Source organism: Myxocyprinus asiaticus, chromosome 31 (assembly GCF_019703515.2).
Source record: "Myxocyprinus asiaticus isolate MX2 ecotype Aquarium Trade chromosome 31, UBuf_Myxa_2, whole genome shotgun sequence".
NCBI lineage: Eukaryota > Metazoa > Chordata > Actinopteri > Cypriniformes > Catostomidae > Myxocyprinus > Myxocyprinus asiaticus.
In genome coordinates this window covers 20,123,950-20,139,594 of record NC_059374.1, presented here as the reverse complement: position 1 = coordinate 20,139,594, position 15,645 = coordinate 20,123,950, and the positions used below count along the sequence as shown (strand labels likewise).

Sequence of the window (15,645 nt, the reverse complement as noted above, 5' to 3'; positions counted from 1 at the left end):
ATGTAAAGCCCATTTAACTTGCTGTAGCAGATGGTGCATTGCACTTCATTTGGAGGTCCATCTATGTATTAATGACGCAGTGTTTGGTTATCCCCGTCCTCCTACTTCCTAACTGCGTCTCAACAGTTGTATTTTAGGCCTGGCTGAGATCCAGTCTGGGCAGTTTGCCATGTTATTAGTACAGTATGTACAGTGAATCTTTGCCAGCTCATTTTTTTGCATTGTAATGAGAAGGTGTAGGACAGAAAGCTGCTCAAGGGAGGGGACAACTCCAGTTGTTTATACACATCCAGACCCATAATTAAACGAGCATGGTGAAATGTTTGGCGTTACATCTTACGTAAGTGTTTAGTATTGCTCTATTAAAACAACCACAAGCTGTTCCCTTCAGATTTTGGATATGAAAAAGGTCAGTTACAAACCATAGACATAAAGCAGACACAGACTACTAAATTAAGTTTAGCAGTGAGATTCTGTTTTCCTCTTATGTTGTCCATTTGTCAGCTTTTGTTTTTCACTCTAGTTCCTTTTTTTTTTACTCTTTCTTCTCCCATTTTCCAGTCTTTGCTTCCAGACGGATCTTAAAGGGATAGTTCACCCAAAAACATACATTTAGTAATAATTTATTCACCCTCATGTTGTTCCAAACCTGTATGACTTTCTTCTTCCATGGAACACAAATGGAGATGTTAGGCAAAATGTTAGCCTCATTCAACATTCACTTTCATCTTTTTTCCATATTTTCCAGGTAGAACACATTATAATTAGTGTTGTCGAAGTTAACACATTAATAACACGTTAATAACGTGTTAACGCAAAATTAGTTTAACGCCACAAATTTTTTTAACGCGTAATATGACCCTTTGAATAAACCGTTGTTCATGAGAAGCAAGTCATTTCGCGCAAATGCTGCTAATGTCACATGCATTGACCGTCGGGAAAACAGATGGTGGGAGACATTATGCTGATACCTGCGCCAAGCATTTTATCAATGTGGCACAGCAGTAGAACATGCCCACATAGAACAGATAGAGCTTGGAAATTTGTAACATGATTGCAGCGGCAAGACAGCTGCCATTTGAACACCTGTCTTGCACTGCGAGGCACGGTATGAAAGTTGCGAGGCACGGTGCGTAGGACGAAGTGAAAGTGTGAGAGCGAGGTGATCGTCTGTGTTTTGCAACTGCTACAGGGTCCTTGAATAACGTATAATGTGCCGGATAAGACAGCCGGTGGAATTTCTGATGCCCCCCTATGGAGTTGGTGCCCTACGCAGACTGAGCAATATATGTATAGGGAGCGACGGTACCGGCTAATGGAAACCCTGCTGCTGTCTTCAAATTTCTGTCACAGTGTCTCTGTTCGATAGTGCACTAGCCAGTGCAGAAGTTGGAGATATTGCTGGAACCCTGCAGGTAATCTACGCTGTCAATTTAATCCCACCGGTTACAATTGTGACCAGGTCTAAAAGGAATTTTTGAGTTGTCAATTGTAAATGACAGTGCAGACTCTTTTGCATGAGTGTTCATTTTCTGTTGTTCAACTCTGTTGGCGGGGTAGGTTTTGTGTGGATGACTGAAAAATACATCTGGATGAAGAATATTTTGTCCACTCATGTTTATAAAGATGTTGCGATTAATCGCGATTAACTACAAAAACATTATGCAATTAATCGCGATTAAATATTTAAATTGTTTGACAGCCCTAATTATAACACTTAAAAGATCATGGAAAGCTTTTTTGCCACATTTTTATTGACAGAGCCATCAGAAATGGGACTTTCAACCTGGTCTCACAGAATCACGTTACTATACCTACATTTTTGCAAAATTATTTTTACGTGGCTAATTGTTCATATTGTAGCAGTTTCCTGGTGAAATGGACACTAAACGCAATGGCGTTTATTCCCTTTCACACAAACTTTTTCCCCTGTTCCTCACACAATGCTATCTTATGACATAAACACTTTTATTATAGTGTATGAATTATAAGGCCATACATTATAACATTTGCATTACATAACCAACTACATTTGCAAGCTTGTTCGAGCATTATCAAATTGTGTGGTACCTCAACTGACAGAGCATTGCACTTGTAATGCAAAGGACCAGGATCTGAGTCCTGAAGAGCATGCAAGGTGACATGGAGCACAAAGTGTCATAGAAGCACCACAAAATGATGTATGATATCGCATTTGCTTTTTATGACACTATCGGTTAAGTTTAGGTTCAGGGTAGGGAGGTTGGTTTTGTTGATTTAAAACTCGATATAGCATTAACCTTCAAAACCTCGTCTGTTTGGATGAAGATTTAAGTCGCTTTTAGCATCAGTGGACTTTTCACCTCAGAACTGCCACGACACATATAATGAACATTCATTTTGCAAAAAGGCCATTACAGTCACGTAATTTTCAAGAGATCAGGCTGTAGACTTTAACATCGTAAGACCCGAGCACTACTGCTGTGTGCATTTTCCATTCCCCTTTTTGATTTGTAACTAGTAGCCTCTAAGAAACATGCAAAAAAAACAACAAAAAAAACCCAAAAAAAAAATAATATATATATATATATATAATTTTTTTTAGACCATATATTTTTCTTAAAAATTGATGTCTACATATGTGTCTAGTGGGACTTAGTAGTGAAATTTTAAATAATACCAAGCTATAGAAAGAACTTTTTTTTTTTTTTTTTATCAAATTGTTTATTTTGTTTCCAGGAATGTTGGTTATTCATGTTTTTGAGATGTTACAGACATTACATCAGACATTAGCATAATTAATTCTGATTCAAAGTAATGGCCAGCATCATCTAATCACTGCCAATCATGTTAAAATAAAAGTACACATTATAAATTCTGAATCTGTGTACTGACTACCATTACCATATCTGCCAAACATGTTGAGTGGTCCAAACATCATCTGCAGCCTGAAACTGAACTATTGACCAAATGTTAGGAGTGGTTGCACTGGAAAGTTGTAGGATGCTCCCTTGCTCCCTAATTAGGGAATGACTTAGCCTCCGGTGAGTCTGTCTGCACAATGTACCTTATTTTCATCCTAACTCTGTATACAGTCTCTGAAAGGAAAATGTTCCTGCTTTTGGATGCATCCATTGATTCTCAATGTAATAATGCACAGTGAATATAGGATGTTTTAAGAAAAATATTGCCTATAGTCCACATACATGGTCATTATGTCTAACAGCATGATGTTTCGCGATAAATCGATGACATTTTCAAAATGGCATATCAGATGAAACTATAGACTCTTTTGACTCAAATAGGTTTTAATACAAAAACTTAATGAGGTTTCTTATTAGATGTAGTTTTGTTGCCGTTTTTCCCAAAGACAAACTCAGCTGAGATCGGCACCATTTTGTTTTGTCACATGACTCGGTGCGTCTAAAGTTTAACCCTTTAATGACAGCCTAGAGTCTTCTGAAGTGAGATCATTCGGTTTAAATAAAATGAAATCATGCATAGCTTAGAGCAAAGCAAAAACGTAATGTCCACGCAAGTGGACATGGGTCTCAGGAGATTAAAAATGGGAAAAGCCAGTCGCAAGCCAGATTCGAACCTCCATCTCCTGGCCATGGCTTCGACATCACTCTCAGGATGCTAAGCATGTGATTGATGCTTACTGAATTCAGTAGTTGCCCTTAGTAAATTGTGCTTTAGAGGGGAATGTCCTGTTTCAAGTGGAGGGGAAATACACTCAAACTGGCAGCAGGGTGTGTGTGTCCATCTGTCTGATTAAGTCTCTAGTCGTCTCTCTGTGAAGTACACCTCACTTGCCTTTATCAGCTCAGGTTTTGCTCAAGGTTCTGACAGCACTCTTCTTCTATTAAACAGAAAACATCCCTCTCCTTTTGTCCCATTAATTTGTCTGTCTCTGTTTCTCTTTTTACTATAGGTAGTAAATGGGTTGTTGACATAAAATACTTTGGGGATGTTCTGAGACATGCTACATTCCATTTCAAATTATTTTAAATAACATTTTGCTGATGCTTTTATAAAGAATGCATACAAAGCATAATACTGTGGTCTCATTTTAACTGAAAGACTACGGGAAATATTTGTGCTTTTACAAAAATCTTTTGTCACCCAGCAGGACCTTTTAAAATGAACAAATGAAGGCAAAAAGATATTTAAAAATGCTAAAAAAAATAAAAAAGATCACAGTAAAAGAAATGGTGACCAGTAACAGGACCTAAAATATGTGCTTTTCCTTATACATTCATATAAATTTAACCTAAAAATCTTGTTGTTGATTAAATAAAAGTCCATAGACACATTATGTCAATGTAGTTGTGTCAACTACACTTATGAGTTTATGAAAGCTAGTGAAAGAGATTTATTATTATATTTTCTCAAAATCCAACCCTCCTAATCTGTCATAAAGCAATATCATGAAGATGTGCAACAATATTCAGTTACTCCCATGTTTAATCTGCTCGTAATCCCCTGTTGCACCTGTTCCTGTTCAACATGACAGCATAAAAGAAAAGGATTCTTTATCATGTGCAACGTTCAGGCTGAAAAACCCTGTCAAAATGTTTTCTCTTAATATCTCACTCTGTTTGTCTCTCTTTCACTCTTCCTCTCTCTCCATCCCATTTTTCTGTCTGTTTCTCTCTGTCTTGGTGTCTGAGAGAAACCCTGCTCTTGGAGCTTGGCGACATGCCAGCTCTTCCCTCGCACTGATGACATCATCAGCTGCCGGCAGGTCTGGATGTTCTGCCAGCATTCTGGAGCATTTATGATCGCTCGCAGATGTGTGTCCAGGAACATACTGTACCCAAATCCCAAAATTAATCAAACTTGACTGCTCTCCAAGCCACTGCTCTCCAAAATAGCGTGAGCAGTGGGGTGAAGGGAGGAGTGTGCTGGTGGAGTTCTAAATAAAACAGAAATGCTTAAAAGAAAACAGAGATGCAGACTGCAGGTCCTTTGAGACTGGCTTGAGAGGATGGAACAGACACATGACCAGTGTTGTGGCCTGATGGAGGAATTCACTAAGAATGAATTGTGTCCGCTAATAGCATTATTTATTTGCACATTGCATTTGTCTGCATTGTTGTAGCATCTGTTTAACAAAAGCGATTGCATAAAGTAGATAATGGTGCAAACACGACCATAATTAATGTGCTGAATGCAAATGGCCTTTCACAGTTATTATATTGAAGGCCAGTTCTGAGTGCTGGGTTGTGAAGGATGAAGTAGACTACCACAATCTGGCATGCTTTCTTGGGACTGTGTAGCATCCCTCTACTATTGCAATCCGGGCACCTAAAATGTCTTTTTGAAATAACCAAAAGTTTAATCATTTCATCAAGTTTCATTAGATGAGTGAATGCTGCTACGAACGATACAAATTTAAACAAATATATTTTTTATTAATTTATTTGCTTTTTTCATAAATTGCCAATTACAACATGCTTTCCATGGGTGGTATGGTGCAACGTTAATTATGCCAGGCAAATAGCACAGAGTCTTGTGAATAAAGCACAATCTATATAAGCCTAATTTGCTTAGAAAGGTGACGTGTTTATACTGAAAAGAATGACAGTGACTTAATTACTAACAACTGTTCAGTTAAAAAAAGACACGGTATATACTCACAGATCTCTTTATTAGGAACACTATGGTCCTAATAAAGTGCCCAATGTGGTCTTCTGCTGTTGTAGCCCATCCGCCTCAAGGTTCAACGTGTTGTGTATTCTGAGATCCTATTCTGCTCACTTCAATTGTACAGAGCGGTTATCTGAGTTACCATAGCCTTTCTGTCAGTTCGAACCAGTCTGGCCATTCTCCATTGACCTCTCTCATTAAAAAGGTGTTTCTGTCCACTGAACTGCCACTCATTAGATGTTTTTTTGTTTTTGGCACCATTCTGAGTAAACTCTAGAGACTGTTGTGCGTGAAAATCCCAGGAGATCAGCAGTTACAGAAATACTCATACCAGCCTGTCTGGCACCAACAATCATGCCATGCAAACAATTCTTTCCCCATTCTAATGGTTGATGTTACCAATAACTGAAGCTCCTGACCAGTATCTGCATGATTTTATGCATTGCACTGCTGACACACGATTGGCTGATTAGATAATCGCATAAATAATTAGGTGTTCAGGTGTTCCTAATAAAGTGCTCGCTGAGTGTAAGTGTATACAGAGCTTGACATTAACACCGTGTAACACGGACTCAGGCTGAGTGGGATCCATGTTCGGTTTATTAAAACACAGCAAGTTCAGAGTACAGACAAGCATGGGTCGAATAACCAGGGCAACCAACAATATCAGAGACAGGGCAGTAAACGTGGTATAACAGGCAAAGGATCGGGGCAGGCAGCAAACAGCAATAGAAATAGTCCAGGCAAACACAGTGGTAGGCAGGCAGCAAAGATTTGTACAGAGGTAATCCAAGGCAGAGTCAAACACGGGCAGAACAACACAGGAAATAATAATGCTCAGAAATGTAGCCAGGGCAAACAAGACTTCGTAAAGAGTGAACACACACACCGGGCTAAATAGTCTGAGTGATATGGAACAGATGTGCAGTAATCAGTCCAGGTGTGTGGGCACTTGGGAAATGTAGTCCAATGTTAATACTCAGGTGAGTGAGACCTCCGGTGGCCGATTGAGGAATCTTCAACGGCATTCATGACAGAGCCCCCCCCCCCGCAAGCGGTTCCTGACGCAGTTTTAATGTGTCTTCCACCCACACAGTTTGCGCAGCGAGAGTGCTAAAAGACAGAGCAAATTCAGCTGCGGTATTTCTTCCCTGACGAAGCGCAAGCAGTTGTTCCCCAGCACTCCTTCCTCCCTCAGAATGTTCGAATACCTCTCTTAGTCATTGAATAAAATCGTTGAAAGTGGTGCAGTTTAGTCCTTGATTGGCCCAGACAGCTGTTGCCCACTCCAACGCCTTTCCCGTAAGCAGTGAACACACAAGAGAGATCTTACTATCATCAATCGGGTATAACGAGGGCTTTTGAGCCAGGAACATAGAGTATTGCATAAGAAAGCCCTTACATTTGGTTGGGGTGCCGCCAAATTTTTCTGGAAAGGCTAAACATGGATTAGCAGTCACTGTACTGTGAGGCATTATGACTGGTACCTGACTCGCTTGAGGCGCTGGGTAAACAGATTCAGGTGTGGGCTGATGGAGACTCTGTACGGATTTCACCAACTCCTCTGTTACCTTGGTGAGTCGGCCTAGTTGTTGTTGGTGAGATACCACTAGGTTCGCTTGGGCAGAGAATTTGCTGGACAGATGCATGAGGACCACTGGATCGGTAGTTGGCGAAGTTTTCTGTAACACAGACTCAGGCTAACTGGGATCCATGTGCGGTTTATTAAAACACAGCAAGTTCAGAGTACAGACAAGCGTGGGTCGAATAACCAGGGCAACCAACAATATCAGATGCAGGGCAGTAAACGTGGTATAACAGGCAGAGGATCAGGGCAGGCAGCAAACAGCAAGATAAATAGTCCTGGCAAACATAGTGGTAGGCAGGCAGCAAAGATTCGTACAGAGGTAATCCAAGGCAGAGTCAAACATGGGCAGAACAACACAGGAAATAATAATGCTCAGAAATGTAGCCAGGGCAAACAAGACTTCGCAAAGAGTGAACACACATACTGGGCTAAATAGTCTGAGTGATATGGAACAGATGTGCAGTAATCAGTCCAGGTATGTGGGCACTTGGGAAATGTAGTCCAATGTTAATACTCAGGCAAGTGGACCTCCGGTGGCCGATTAAGGAATCTTCACCGCGTTCGTGACACACCCATCCACCTGCCAAATGCGGGTAGAAATCCTTCACCCTTACTTGCCACTTTGGCTAGTGGCCGCAGCCGAATCAAATTTAACTGTATTCATCACACGTTCAGCACCTTATAAGCAAAAAATATGCCTCTCGTAACTTACACGTGCATCTGTGCAGTGCGAATTAAGTGTGATTTTGCGTGAGCCGCCGCAGTGCACACCAGCGTGCTCCAGAGATAGAGCCAGAGCTCTGGGACTGTGCAGAGTGAAACTTGCATGATTTAGTCGGGCTTTACTCTGTATCGCAGCCTGCAGAGACCACAAAACATATGTGAACCATTTGAATACTATTGAGAATCTTCTACTTAACGCACTATACTGAAGAAGTCAAACCTCTCGAACTGACAAGATAAAGAGACAACAGTGTGCCATGCATCAATATCGATTACTAGGTTTTTAAAATACACATCATCCAAACAAAAATGTTTTACTGAAGTAACACTATTTGGTAACTGGTATAGATATATATTAAATCAATTAGGGCGAATCTATAAGACTTCTTTTTTATTATTAATAATTATTTTGTCATCATTCACTCTCCTTTATCTTGATCCAAACCCATACGACTTTCTTCCATGATTGAAAAAAGATTAATGAATTATTTATGTAAAAAGTTGCAATGAAAGTGAGTGGTGACTGAGATTAATCTAACATCTCCTTTTGTACTCCATGGAATTATTAACTGTGAAAGTTGTAGTTAAAGGTTTCTACATGAGTTTTTAATTAAAATAATTTTTACCTACATTAGCCTAACCACAGTAGAGTGGAGCCATCCATGGTCTGACCTGTTCTTTATGGCCTTATGCATGCACTTACAGTCTCCAATTAGTTTAGTTTATTTTTGTGGGGTGGGGGATTTTTGCTAGTGAAAATGCTGAGTGGCTAGTGATTTTGGAATGCCACTAGCCACAGTAGCCAGGGAGCCAAAAAGTTAATGTCAAGCCCTGTATACAGCCCTTTTGATTATTAACATGAACATTGACATAGACTTGTTTTTCAAACCGAACACAAGCTTTATAGTAGCATTTCATCAGGAAAGAGCACCACCTACTGTATGTGTCAATGGTGGTTTTTAATTACTTTACAGTAGATTTAAAGTAAACCCTTTGTTTTGAGTGCAAAAAGCTGATAATCAAAATACACATTTTATCTGTTTGAAATAAATACAGAGTCAAGGTTTATATTCTAAAAATATTTTTATTACAGAATATTTATTTGCCCAGCAAATGAAAAACGAGCAAAAAAAAAATAAATAAATAAATAAATAAAAATAAAAAAATTCCCATAGATTTCCATTGAAAGGTCCCCAAACATATCTAGAGATCAGGATAACATAGAAACTTGGGAATGGTCTCTTTTGACTTGGGCCTGTAAGTAACCATCTAGCAACCATTGAGTAATGCCCTAGCAACCATCTAGCAATACCCTAGCTACGCCCTAGTCCACCAGAATCACCCTGACACTGCATCACGATTAACAAGTATCAATAAATTAATTTTTTCACTTATTCAATGGCCAAATACAAGACTAAGATTCAGTTTAGGAGTTTTTAACTCTTAAATGGGTCAAAAATGACCCGAACGTAACAGGAAGGTTAAATACTGGAAGCGCAGCACAATTTCAGTGCATTTAGCTCCTGTTTAAAATGGATTGCTGGTTAGTCAATAAGATGCTAAAATGGCGCAATTGTTGTGTGAATTTACCTTAGTGTTAAGTGTCTGAGAGCATGGCTACATGTGCCACCACACCAGCCTCTGTTTCCCTCACCCCTCGACCTTTTTCAGGTGGATTAAACCACACATTCCTCACAAGCCTACGGATGTTAGCGTGCTAATAAATTACCTTTCTTTGTACTTTATCACAGAGTTTGACAGAAGGCATTTAACCACCATGCTGGCTTTATATATAGTGCTGGTTTAATATTATGACCTTTGTGTCTCCATTAATAAATGACTGTTTTCTGTTGTGACTTATTATTAGACTTGCTCTTGCTGATTACAAGAAAACAACGTTATTTCCATTTGAAAATCCAAACACTAAGAATTTATGATTGTTAAATTAAATCTTTAATTTGAGAGCCAGTGAAATGGTAAAATAAATCTAATTCTGTCTTTACAGCGCATAAAAGCTCTAAGTCTTCTGGCTCGTCTTTGGATTTCGCAGCTTTAAATCCCTGCGGTTGCCAAGTAGCAGAAGCCCTTGTTTTCTAATGGTCTAATTTGGTATTCAGCACGAGATTGGATCTTATTTTTGTATGCCAGACAAAGTGTTTTGATGGAGGGTGATTGCAGCCCAGTTTGAAGGCTGTTTGAGCTGTTTTTCATGGGCTGTACAGTACACAATGTGCCTTCTGAAACCGAACACAAGCCTATTGAATCTGGGATCTGCTTTCTAAATGTGTGGTAAGCCTCTGGAAGAGAGAGGAAACATTGAGAGAAGACAGATGAGATAACCCTACCTCATCAAACATAGCTGTATCAAAATAAGACAAATCATGCATGGTGAAACGACACATAGGCGTTTGTATATGCCTATCATGCCCAGAAATGCTGTCTAGGTAGGCAGCTTGCTAGGTTTTAGACAACACAACTACAATGCACACAGTGGTGTACAGTGGTTCTCAACTGGTGGGTCATGACCTAAATATGGGTTGCAGGTTTGTTTTGATCACAGACAGTAGAGTGAAAAGCTATTTCTGTGTTTTATCACCATAATCAGACCGTATTGAGTAACCCAACAACACGGAACATTTTCATTCATGCACATCAGATATGTTCTCACAGTCATAATTTACGCTCGCACTGATGAATCACACCATCTAAAATATTTTTGAGTGTGGTTTGTAATGATTCTGAAAATGAGTGCATTTTTAAACTTTAAAGGGCTCCAGAAGGACCAGAATGAAAGTGTAAGTGGGAAAGAGGCTAATTTTAGGTGCGAGTTGGCTGACTTCACGAAACTTGTGGGTGCTTTAATGAGTCATAATAAAGCCATTTAGGGCCAACTGAGAGAAAATAGATACTTAACAAGCCGAGGGTCATTATAGATTTAGATTTTATTGATTCATTTTAAACGTCTAAGGTTAGGAGTGTGCAGGAAATGAGAAAAACCTGCTTTAGCAGAACCCATAGTGAACTAAGGACATTGTTTAGTCCTCTTCGAGGTCTTGGACCTTGTGTTTCAGAAAAAACATCAGACAACCATTTATCTTTCCTGTTCAGTGTGTGTGGTTTTTTGAGAGTGGTTTCTAAAGTGATGGAAACATTCTGGCCTACTTCATAATGGGCCAGCAGCTCTACAGGTGGATCTAGTACTATTAATAGACAGATTCCCTCCGGTGTTTTTTTTTTTTTTTTTCAAGTGATGGCCATCAGAACACTTATTTAGTCCAGTTATTAAGGATTGGTTGTTGCAACTGGGTTAAATGAAATCCACTGTTTCTTTTCTTTGTGTGTATGGGTTCTCATTAGCTTGTGTAAGCTATACCTTGTACTTATTTCCATCTGTTTAGGTGCATCTGTTAACGATGTCATAAAGGGATGAATCTTGCCGGAACATGACCAAGTCATATTCTATCACCAAAAAAATACAAAATAAAATTGAAATTGAAATTAATTTTTGCATGAAGAAAATTATTTTTGTGACTATTGAGATTTGCATTGTGACATTTTCATGATGATCAAGAACCCCCCTTCCCTTTACTGCGATGCAAAGAATTGTTATTCTCATTATCATAATGCAAAATAATACATATTTATTAATTATAATTATACATTTGTATTACAATTTTAATAAAAATAAATTTTACTATAATGCAAAGAATTGTTATTATCATTACCATAATGCAAAATAATACATATTTATTAATTACAATTTTACATTTGTATTTACATTTAATTAAAAATATATTTTTACCATAATGAAAATAATTGTCATTTTTATTACCATTATGCAAAATGATATATTATTTAAATTGATTTATGCATCATGGTTGTACTTTTATGTACTGCTTTCAATGTTTACAGTTTATGTGCAGCTTTTAATTTTGCAGTTTATAAGTTTATGTCATAAAGAGCTGAATCTCGTAAAATCTGGCAGGAACCCCAAAATCTAAAAATAATAATATATTTTTGGCATAAAGAAAATTAAGCCTATTTTTGTGACCACAACAGATTTGCATAGATACATAATTTTAATGATAACTTTAATGACCTCCACCCCCCCACCCCCCATATTATTTAAATGTAAATAATAATTTAATAATTAAAAATTTAAATTAATAATGTGCTGCTTTCAAGAAATGCTGATTTTTATTTTATTTTTTACATTTTTGTGTCCGAACAGGAAGATTGTCATTGCAGTAATGAGAATCTACTGGAAATACTGAGAGTTTCAAACAGACTCAAGATCAAGACAATGATCATAGTGGGGGGATTGCGGGCATACTTAATTGTCACAATAATGCCACAATTCAAATCTTAATGGTCCTAAAAATGGCTTCATTTTCTTAATGCTAAATATAATTTCTAATTATTTTCTTTGGAGTTTAGGTTGAAATACTGTATGACATGACATGTATCAGACATGGCCACAGGCAGGCTTTGATTCACTCTTGATTCACTCGAACAAGCCAGCCTTAGTGTTAATAAATGAATTATGGTTGATGAAAAACATGCAGGGGAACATGCAACACAAGCTCTTCCCTGACCTGCCTGAGGCTACTTCAACCTGATGTGTCAGTGACACTTATTATTACTTGACTGATATCTAATTGTTATTTATTATGTATATGAACACATAATAAGTGGGTCTAGTGTTTTGTTTGTCAGAAGAAACTCTGCATAGAATGTGGCATATATCAGTCTGGAAATACAAAGAGTTTTAATATCCTTTAGGAAATGTTGCTGTCTGTTCTGCCTCAGCTTATTCTTTACACTCTTTTATCAAGACAAGACAAAAGAAAGCTGGCAGCTCTTGTAGATAAGAACAGCTCTTTGAATCTGCTAAGGGACTGTATGTTGATGTGCGTGGGGAAAAATGGATGATGTTTAATGTCATAAACAATTCACACTTTGAAATAACCCATTTTCTTTCTTGGGCGTTGTTGTTGTTTTCTTTCCAGTTAATTTGATTTTTCAAACATGAGCTTCTCCTACTATGACCGATCAACACTGTTACCTTGTAAATTAGTTAAAAAATAAAGGTTCTGCCATGTTTGTTTAGCACCTTTGGCTCTGCAAAGAACCCCCTTTTTTATCAAGAACCAATTTTGCACTGTATTTATTTAATATATATATATATATATTTTTTTTTTTTGAGAGATATTAAAAAAGTTCTTGATATTACATTACTGCTACTTTGGATCATTATATATATATATATAAAGTTAAAGAGTATAAAAGTTCTTTGTCAAAAACGTTCTTATATTACGGAGCCCCTTATAGGACATAGCGGGAATTTCTTTTTCTGAAATAGTTTTGCATGCCCTCACAATAAATTTTGTGTTCTCTCACAATAGTTTGCATACCCTCGAAATAGTATTGCATTCTCTCACTATAAATTTACCATGGTTTTACTTCAGTAACTATATTTAACCATGATATTCGAAGTGAAACCATAGTGATAATACAGGAAAATGAAAACTATGTTAGTAAAAATCATAATTTTGTGGTTAGTATGGTTTTACTACAAATACCATAGTTTAACTATGCTTTTACTATAGTAATACTGTAGACTGTAGTAAGCGAGGGAATGCAAACTATAGCAAGGGAACACAAATTTTTTGCGAGGGAACGCAAACTATCGCGAGGGAATGCAAAACGTATTACTAAGGAACGCAAACTATTGCGAGGCAGCGCAAACTGTATTAAGAGGGAACGCAAACTATTGCGAGGGAATGCAAAATTTATTGCGAGGAATGCAAAACTTATTGCTAGGGAATGCAAACTATTGCGAGGGAATGCAAAACTTATTGCGACGGAATGCAAAATTTCTTGCAAAGAAATGCAAACTATTGCAAGGGCACGCAAAACATATTGCAAGGGAACGCAAACTATTGCGAGGGAATGTAAAACTTATTGTGAGGGAACGCAAACTATGAGGGCACGCAAAACTTATTGCGAGGGAATGCAAACTATTATGAGGTAATGCAAAACTTATTGTGGCAGAACGCAAAATGTATTGAGAGGCAGCGCAAACAATTGGGAGGGCACGCAAAACTTATTGCAAAGGAACGCAAACTATTGCGAGGGCATGCAATACTTATTGCGAAGGAACGCAAACTATTGCGACGGAATGCAAAACTTCAGAAAAAAAAATCCTGCCCTGTCATCTAAGGGGCTCTGTCCTTATATGGCATCAGACTATTAAATCCTTTTTGGTCCTAATTTGAACCTTTATTTTTAGGAGTGTGCATACTGCATTTGAAAAGTGATCCCATTAGTATTCTTAGGTAATCAAATTATATTTTACTTACTATATTTCATACTTATTTTTTGATGATAATTCTATTCAGTCATTCAAAAAGTGACTTTTTGCTTTTAATAGTCTCGATTTAATTTATAAATAAATTTGCCATTAAAATCTTAGACAAAGTTTATCCATCATTTACTGATAAATGAGAGTACCACTTTGAAACTTGGTTTCCTGTGGTTTTACATTACATTTAAATGTTGTCTGTTAAACGTTTCAATGTCTATCAAAATCTTAACGATATATGCTTTCCTTGATTACCAGCTGGACCAAAAGCACTAGTATGTGATCAGTGTGGTGCTCAGTTCTCCAAGGAGGATGCACTGGAGGCCCATCGGCAAACACACACAGGTAGGAGCCTTCTCTCTGACCTCATCTAACCTCAACTCATGTCTTAAAATAATGCTGACATTCCAAGGTAACCACAATGGAGTAGAGTAGCAGTCGTGTTTATGACCCTATCAAAACCCCAATCTGATGGTCTTCTATAATTTAGAAGGGAAGATTCGGTGCCCTCTAAAATTTCAGCCAGTAATATGTGCGGTCACAGGGCAGGGCAGCACACCGGTGTGGCACAGCAACAGTGCTATGTTTCAACAATCACCATCACTTTGTCTAAACATGGCACGGCATTGTGCTACATTTGTTAGAGCGCACTGTACAGAGTTACCCGGACCTGTGAGTCATCAGCTCTCTGGCACTCATTAACACGCCAACAGCGTTCATCTGCCACCCTCCTGTCAAATATTCATTTTTACTGACATCTGATAACTTGACGCTTTGGTTTCAGTGGTGCTTTTTAATAATCAGAGTTGGTTAGGTAAGAAATGTGTTCTGACCTGTTACAGCTATTGTCTGTTAACTTAATTACTGGTTACTCTGTAATTATTCACACTATAAAAAGTGGTAACCTGCGATCGTTACCTTAATTAGCTATTTTTACCTGATGTAACCCTAAAAATGTGTTTTGTTAGTGCAACCTAATGTATTCAGGTTGATTCAGTGATGTTAAATAATATTTTTGAATTGAATCAAACCAGTTAATTTAGATGTTACAACATTAAGCACATTTTTCAGTAAAATTTTTTTAGTGCAAGTAAACATCCCCCTGAAGGTTGGAGCTGTGACCTAGTGGTTCGCACACATGTTCTGCCATATTAAGCCATGGTGTTCATGTGGAAGACATCTGTTCAAGTCTGGCTTGTGACATTTTCCAGTTGTTCTTTCTTTATTTCCTTTCCTCTTTCCATTATCCACAGCAATATCAGTCAGACTGATCTAACAGTGAAACCATTAGGTTGACTTTTCTTCATCTAGAATCGGTCTGTGCTTACCGAAATTCGAA

The 15,645-nt window shown here is 37.9% G+C and overlaps 1 protein-coding gene across 2 annotated transcripts in view; it reads left to right on the top strand.

Moving 5' to 3' along the window:
- The window catches only part of LOC127422215 (zinc finger and BTB domain-containing protein 16-A-like), a 95,746-nt gene that overhangs the window by 31,253 nt on the left and 48,848 nt on the right, over nt 1-15,645 (top strand). For both annotated transcript variants that reach the window (XM_051665553.1, XM_051665554.1), the window contains one exon: nt 14,565-14,651. In XM_051665553.1, the coding sequence (XP_051521513.1) occupies nt 14,565-14,651 (87 nt within the window). The remainder of the gene's footprint in view (nt 1-14,564; nt 14,652-15,645) is intronic.